This window comes from Electrona antarctica (genome assembly GCF_951216825.1).
Source record: "Electrona antarctica genome assembly, chromosome: 18".
In the NCBI taxonomy this organism is placed as follows: domain Eukaryota; kingdom Metazoa; phylum Chordata; class Actinopteri; order Myctophiformes; family Myctophidae; genus Electrona; species Electrona antarctica.
This window is the reverse complement of record NC_136799.1, coordinates 44,729,763-44,738,085: the sequence shown is the minus strand read 5'-3', so window position 1 is coordinate 44,738,085 and position 8,323 is coordinate 44,729,763. Positions and strand designations below refer to the sequence as shown.

The 8,323-nt window shown below is 46.3% G+C and overlaps 1 protein-coding gene across 1 annotated transcript in view; it reads left to right on the top strand.

The window, feature by feature from the left end:
• The window catches only part of dicer1 (dicer 1, ribonuclease type III), an 89,446-nt gene that overhangs the window by 73,322 nt on the left and 7,801 nt on the right, over nt 1–8,323 (top strand). Inside the window, exons 24-27 of the mRNA XM_079527398.1 lie at nt 490–691; nt 2,007–2,420; nt 4,525–4,740; nt 6,791–6,943. Of these exons, the coding sequence (XP_079383524.1) occupies nt 490–691; nt 2,007–2,420; nt 4,525–4,740; nt 6,791–6,943 (985 nt within the window). The remainder of the gene's footprint in view (nt 1–489; nt 692–2,006; nt 2,421–4,524; nt 4,741–6,790; nt 6,944–8,323) is intronic.

The window sequence follows — 8,323 nt, the reverse complement described above, 5'->3', positions numbered from 1 at the left end:
GATCTACAAGCTCATAGCGCGCCACCGAGTGGCGTGCTATGAACTTGTAGGTCTGCTATTTTTGAAAAATCGTTAAAATGTGCCTCAAATCTTTCTTTTTTTTTATTTCGACGTCAGGCCTGAATGGGTTAACATGCAGTAGACTTTCTGTGGTCTGGGGGTTGTCTGGCTCAAACAAAGTGCTCTTGATTTTTGGCCTCATGTGGACTGTGAGGTGAAGAGTCCACAAATCCCATGTATGACATAGGAGTTCACCGTTGAGGGATTTTTTTTGCCTGTTTTCATTGCAGCTCAAAAGGCTTCGGAACACACCGAGAAAACCCCCGGAACCACGGAAAATTCACTGAATGTTCAAAGTTCAGGGTGTAACTGAGGTCATAAAACCTAAAAGAAAAAAAGAAAGAAAATAAATGAAATATTTTATGATTTTCTCTCTCTCGCTCTCGCTCTCTCTCTCTCTCTCTCTCTCTTTACCTTTCCTTTCCGCAGGTATCCGAACCTGGACTTCGGGTGGAAGCGCTCCATCGACAGCAAGACTTTTATCTCCTCGTGCACCGAGGAGGACGAGGAGGACGGCGAGGATGGCGAGGACGACGACGATCACTGTAAACGCCAAGCGCCAACTGTAGCCCCGTCGGACGCCCAGCCCCCGCCCCCTAGCCCCGGCCACGCCCCCCCGTCGGAGCAACAGGCATGGATTAAGCCATTTAGGCCTGACCTAAACATTTTTAAAAATTCTTCTAAATCCTCCAGTTTTCTGAAATAAATATTTTCACGATTTTTCAAAAATAGCAGACCTACAAGCTCGTAGCGCGCCACTCGGTGGCGCGCTACGAGCTTGTAGATCTGCTATTTTTCAATAGCTAAATTATAACAATGTTTAAAACACCAAAAGGGGTTCCCACCCAAAATGGGTTAAGCCATTTTGGCCTGACGTCGAAAAAAAAAAAAAGTCTTCCAAATCCTGACAATTTTCTGAAATACCTCATCGGTGCTCAATATTTCCTGTCAAGGACCCCAAAAATGTAATGTAATTGGTCTCCGACCCCCCCCATCTCAAAATATGTTGTTCCAGGGGCACCCTCCCAGAAGCAAAGATTTGAGTTAAAAATGTTCTGCTCTGAAAGAATATATATTCCAAATTTGCGGCACAATAGCAGACCTACAAGCTCGTGCCGCGCTACGAGCTTGTAGATCTGCTATTTTTCAATAGCTAAAGTATAATGCTAAAATACCAAAAGGGGTCTAAAATGGTTAAAGTTCTCAGTCACCATAGAATGGATTCCATAGAAGCCTTCGGTGAAAAGCGTGCTGCGCGCCAGGACATTTCTGTCTAATTTCCGGTCCATTCGTTAGTTTCAGAGGAAAGAGTACATTACAGTCATTTAGCAGACGCTTTTATCCAAAGTATTTGGAAAGTGATCAAACTATAGCAATAGAATACACGTTTTTAGAAGTATCTTCCAGAAAACGCATTGGTCTCAGAAATGCCTCCACAATCTGTGACATCCTCAGCCGGGTTTTGGGCTGTCGCGTGGAACGGCGGCACCGAGCGATCATAACCTAAAACGTCGTCATTACATTTTTCAGTCTTGAGATTTTTATTTTTTGCAGAGATTAAAATAGGGTGCATTTTGTGCATCCCAAAACGCAGTTTATAGTTAAGGGACGCGATAAAACAACGACCTCTGCATCCACGGGATGCACTATACTGTACTACTGTACTGTTTTTTATTCTATTTTTTTTGCTAGCTTTATTTATAGTAATCATTTCTTCTTATGTTTTCTACATGAATATAACCACATTATAACCATATCAAATTAAATGGGAGTTAAATGCTGCAATTTGTTAAAAAAAAAAAAAAGGCAAAATATGGCTCCTAACGTCGTTGAACTCATAATGTCCCTGGGACTCATTCTAAAAGACCATCCCTGCATCCCAGGGACTCATTACATTGAAAATCTATTTACATCACTTTTTGTTTTTGCTTTTATTCCACGAGCAGGAGACCCAGCAGCAGGGTCCCCGAGCCGCCACCACCGCCACCGCCACCCCCGTCGAAGGAGGAGGAGGAGTGGCCCCTGAGACGCCCAGAGAAGGAGGAGGAGGAGAAGACAATGACGACGCCACTGACCGCACAAGGAACCTCACCAACGGCACTGCCCTAGTCGGCCACCAACACGAGCACCTTCACCACCACCAACGCGACAATTGCCAACGCGCCTCCCGGCTCCCGCCGCCAGAGGCCACCGAATCAATACAAACCACTACCTCAGTTCCTGTGCAGCAGCCCTCTCCTCCTCCTCCTCCGACCTCCTCCTCATCGGACCACGTGAATAAAGCTACCTCAGCCTGCATCCCAACCACGGCGCCGCCGCCCCACCACGACGACAACACAGCACCTTTACCCGCCCTGCCGGTAAAGAAGCATTATGTTTTACTTTAGCTATTGAAATAGCAGATCTACAAGCTCGTAGTGCGGCACCGAGTGCCGCGCTACGAGCTTGTAGGTCTGCTATTTTTTTTTTATCGTGAAAATTTGCCGCCAATGTCGATTATATATATTCTTTCGGAGCAAACGTTTTTAACTCAAATCTTTGCTTCTGGGAGGGTCCCTGGAACAACATATTTTGAGATGGGAGTCTGAAGCCAATTACATATTTTTGGGGGTCATTGACATGAAAATGTTTGACAACGACTGACATAGAAACAGTTTTTTAGAAAACTGTTTGGATTTAGAAGACAATAGAATCGTCCTCTGGTCTAAATGTGTTAACACTAATTATACTAATGACGTGTATACGCGTCTTTAGAATCAAAACCGCGGGATGCCTTGGACGTGTATAGGAGGAGTCTAGGTTTTTTTTCCTTTGATATCAAACCATTTTATTAAAAAATAAATTGGCCTTTCCTTCTTCAGCGATCTCCTTGTGTATCGTGTTAACTTTTTAACCACTTTAACCATTATTTTGAACTTTATAGCTGTTGAAAAATAGCAGATCTGCAAGCTCATAGCGCGGCACCGATGGGTACAGGCTTTAGTTCCGACCAGAGCCATCTAATAGAAGAGTTGCGATATTGAGGGGGGCAGAAACCGAGCGCTCGAGCGCCGTTCATGCAGCCTGAACTGAGACAAGCTGGAGTTGGAAATGCATTGTTTTTCAACGAGGGCGGCGCAAACAAGAGCTATTTTAATCATGTGTAATCATGCTTGGAATACGGATGTGTATATTACAGGAAACTCCCGTTAATCTTTCCAACAAACTCCCGAATTGTACCATCACACCTGTATATTACCGTATATTACATGTATATGCCTGCTAAACTTGAGGTTTACGCAGTGGCGTGCACAGACATTTAGAGGGGCAGGTGCTCAAGTTAAAAAAGGGCACCTTGTGCAGCGCGTGGAACCGGCCGGTTGCCTTAATCTATTTTGGGCGGGAACCCCTTTTGGTGTTAGCATTATGTTATGCTTTAGCTATTGAAAAATAGCAGATCTACAAGCTCATAGCGCGCCACCGAGTGGCGCGCTACGAGCTTGTAGATCTGCTATTTTTTTCAAAAGGGCACATTGCCAAAAGGGCAGGGGGTGCTCTAGCACCCCCTAGTGTCTATCTGTGCACGCCACTGGGTTTACGGGTAAAATACAGTTCCCGTAATTGCCCGTTAACTCCTCTTTTCACACAGTGGCAACATGACAACTGTTTTAAAGTATTGTACAGCAACAACTAAAGTCTCTTTAATGTTTATGTTGTACTGTTACTACAAAACAATTTCAAATAAAGGGATTTAAGATCATTAAAGCTGGGCTGTTGCCCGAGTCCAATGCATTTCTGCCTACTTCTGAGACTGTGGCTCAGGAGGTAGAGCAGGTTGTCCAATGATCCATGGGTCGGCGGTTCGAATCCCGGCTCCTCCGGTCTACATATCGAAGTGTCCTTGGGCAAGACACTGAACCCCAAATTGCTCCCGATGTGCTGGTTGGTACCTTGCATGGCTTCCGCCGCAATCGGTGTGTGAATGGGTGAATGTAATGCACAATCTATGTAAAGCGCCTTGGATAAAGGCGCTATATAAATGCACAATTTTTTTTTATCTCTAAGGCTCTGGTTCTGACATACTGTTGGTCTGACGGTCATTAGACCGACAACCTAACCCAAACCCCTAACCTAACTAATTGCCCTAATTGCCTAAGTGCCCAGACTCTTCTTCAACAAAGATGGCGAAAGCAAACATTCTTTGTTCGGTACTCATACAATAGTATGGTACAAAACACTGAAGTCCTTAAACCAGAAACCTAACCGCAAGCACGGGAGCAGCGCATGTCGGACCAACGCATGTTCGGGAGCGACGCGTGATTACCGCACGTCGGACCTTTGGTGTGTCGGATCTGCGTGCACATCACCCCGGCACCTTGTGCTGCGGCGCTACGACCTTGTATAAGATCTGCTATTTTAGAATAAAACAAATCTTGAAAACGTGTGCAAATCTTTTTGAATAGAATATATATATTCTTTTCACAGCAAATCCTGGGCGAGTCCACCACCACCAAGAGCCTGGGGCCCAACCCGGGCCTCATCCTGCAGGCCCTGACCCTGTCCAACGCCAGCGACGGCTTCAACCTGGAGCGCCTGGAGATGCTGGGCGACTCGTTCCTGAAGCACGGCATCACCACCTACCTGTTCTGCACCTACCCCGACGCGCACGAGGGACGCCTCTCCTACATGCGCAGCAAGAAGGTGAGCTCCACTGTAGGGCGTTACAGGGACGCCTCTCCTACATGCGCAGCAAGAAGGTGAGCTCCACTGTAGGGCATTACAGGGCCGCCTCTCCTACATGCGCAGCAAGAAGGTGAGCTCCACTGTAGGGCATTACAGGGACGCCTCTCCTACATGCGCAGCAAGAAGGTGAGCTCCACTGTAGGGCATTACAGGGACGCCTCTCCTACATGTGCAGCAAGAAGGTGAGCTCCACTGTAGGGCATTACAGGGACGCCTCTCCTACATGCGCAGCAAGAAGGTGAGCTCCACTGTAGGGCATTACAGGGACGCCTCTCCTACATGCGCAGCAAGAAGGTGAGCTCCACTGTAGGGCATTACAGGGACGCCTCTCCTACATGCGCAGCAAGAAGGTGAGCTCCACTGTAGGGCATTAACACGAGGGACACCTCTCCTACATGCGCAGCAAGAAGGTCGACTATTCAACTAGTCGACTAGTAAATCCACTAGTGGACCTTGTTGGTACTAGTTGACTAGTTGATAAGAATTTTTTTTATTTATTTTTTGCCTCACGATCAGGTGGATTATAGTTATAGTCACCAATACAGTTTTAAAAAGTACAAATATATATATTTTTTACATAATACGTAGTTAAACATCTAGTCGACTAGTAAACTAGTCACTAGGCAACTAGTCAACTAGTAAAAATGACTAGAAGTGAAAAAACGACGACGGAAAAATGTTCCGACGACTACCTTTTTTTTCGCTGCCGAAAACGTAAAAAAATAAGTAATAATAATACTAATAAAACTTTATTTGTATAGCACCTTTCATGACATTGAAATGCAGCTCAAAGTGCTTTACAGAGCCATGGAGAAAGAAAGAAAAGAAAAGCAAGGCATAAAACATTAAAGATAATAGCGGTAATGCAATACAGTGGAGGACATGAATAACAAGGAATTTAAAAGATCAATTAAAAGCAAGAGTGTAGAAGTGGGTCTTGAGCTGTGCTTTAAAAATGTCTGCCTGTCGAAGGTACAGTGGGAGTTTGTTCCACGCCGTCGGCCCGCAGAAGCAGAAAGCTGCTTCACCGTATTTTTTTGTTTTTTAGGCAAAGTGAGCAGGCCAGCAATGGAAGACCTTAGGGGTGGGGGCGGTTTGGGACATAATAAAACAAAATATAAACTAAGCTACGATGACTAAATTAGGACTTAAGCATTAGCCATTAACCATAGCACATTGGCTTATGCAGAGTGTCCCGTGTTCAGAGAAAATGGCCCAAAAAATAAATACAATTTTAAAAACAGGAGGGACAAAACGGAATTCTGTTGTTTTCTGTGGATCATTAACCCATTCAGGATGGGAACGGTTTTAAGGATTATGTTAGAACTTTAGCTATTGAAAAATATCAGCTCTAAGCTTGGAGATCTGCAAGCTATAAGCTTGTAGATCTAACACGCTTGTTCGTACCTAGCAAATAACGCCCCATAGCTGGGGGGGTTACAAACATATTCGTACATAGCAGAGAAAGAATGAATGGGTTAAAATCGCTATATAAATAGCCAATTGAGTATAATCATTGTTAACGTTGATTGGCTCAGCTGTCCCCCATCAGTCGAAATATTATACTTACAGGTCGCCACCACGGCGACATACGATTGGGTGACTAGTTTACTTAACCTTGTTAATGTTAAGACCTTAGACTACATGTCTTCTAAATCCTGGCAGTTTTCTGAAGGGAAAAAAAGTGTCAGTTGTAGATCTGCCGTTTTACCAACAGCTAAAGTACTAAAATAACGGTCCAAGTGGTTAAAAGCTATATTAAGATTCTACAAATGCCTTCTAAATCCTGACACATTTTCAGAAAACTGTTGCTCAACCTTTTTCATGTCAAGGACCCCCAGAACGACCCCCATCTGAAAATATGTTGTTCCATATGTTGAAAATGGGTTATTTGTGGGGATAGAAAACACATAGAGTCCCAAAAACACAAAAGAAATTGAAAAAGTTGACTTTTATGTTATAGGTCTTAATATTCTTTCTTTGTGTGCGTTTGTGCCGCGGTCGTCAGGTGAGCAACTGTAACCTCTACCGCCTGGGCAAGAAGAAGGGCCTCCCCAGCAGGATGGTGGTCTCCATCTTCGACCCGCCCGTCAACTGGCTGCCTCCCGGCTACGTGGTCAACCAGGACAAGAGCCTCACCGATAAGTGGGACTCGGACGAGGTTGGTTGGTGGTGGGGAGGGAGTGTTGTTTTTGGCAGCACATTTTAGTTTTGGTCAGTCTCTTGAATGGTTTTCATTTTAGTTTTAGTCACATTTTAGTCACGTGGGATGTTTTAGTGTTAAGTCTAGTTTTAGTCGACAGTAAATGTCATACGATTTTGGTCGACTAAATCTACAGTTGATTTAGTCGAACAAAATGTGCCTTGATGCCGGCGTAATGACTTTCACTTGCTGAAAATAGCCGATCTACAAGCTCACAACGCGTCGCGCTGCGACGCGTTGTGAGCTTGTAGATCGGCTATTTTCAGCATGCAACCAAGTGTAAAATGACTTCTACTGGATCTCTTGTCCACTAGTCCCTTCCTAACATTTTAGTCTAGTTTTTATTGGTTGACGAAATTGTCAGTATCTTTAGTCTTAGTTTTAGTCATCATAGCTTAGTTTCCATTTAGTTTTCGTCAGTGGAAAAAGGTAGTCGACGAACATTTTTCGTCTTAGTTTTAGTCGACAAAATCAACACTGTTGGTGTGGGAGGGAGGGAGGGGGCAGCAGATAAGTGGGACTCGGACGAGGTTGGTGGTGGGAGGGAGGGAGGGGGCAGCAGATAAGTGGGACTCTGACAAGGTTGGTTGTTGGGGGAGGGAGGGAGGGGGCAGCAGATAAGTGGGACTCAGACGAGGTTGGTTGTTGGTGGAGGGAGGGAGGGGGCAGCAGATAAGTGGGACTCGGACGAGGTTGGTTGTTGGGGGAGGGAGGGAGGGGGCAGCAGATAAGTGGGACTCGGACGAGGTTGGTTGTTGGGGGAGGGAGGGAGGGGGCAGCAGATAAGTGGGACTCGGACGAGGTTGGTTGTTGGTGGAGGGAGGGAGGGGGCAGCAGATAAGTGGGACTCAGACGAGGTTGGTTGTTGGTGGAGGGAGGGAGGGGGCATCAGATAAGTGGGACTCGGACGAGGTTGGTTGTTGGTGGAGGGAGGGAGGGGGCAGCAGATAAGTGGGACTCAGACGAGGTTGGTTGTTGGTGGAGGGAGGGAGGGGGCAGCAGATAAGTGGGACTCGGACGAGGTTGGTTGTTGGGGAGGGAGGGAGGGGGCATCAGATAAGTGGGACTCGGACGAGGTTGGTTGTTGGGGAGGGAGGGAGGGGGCAGCAGGTAAGTGGGACTCGGACGAGGTTGGTTGTTGGGGGAGGGAGGGAGGGGACATCAGATAAGTGGGACTCGGACGAGGTTGGTTGTTGGGGGAGGGAGGGAGGGGGCAGCAGATAAGTGGGACTCGGACGAGGTTGGTGGTGGTGAGAGGGAGGGAGGGGGCAGCAGCTAAGTGGGACTCGGACGAGGTTGGTGGTGAGAGGGAGGGTGGTTGTGTTCCGTTTGATATCC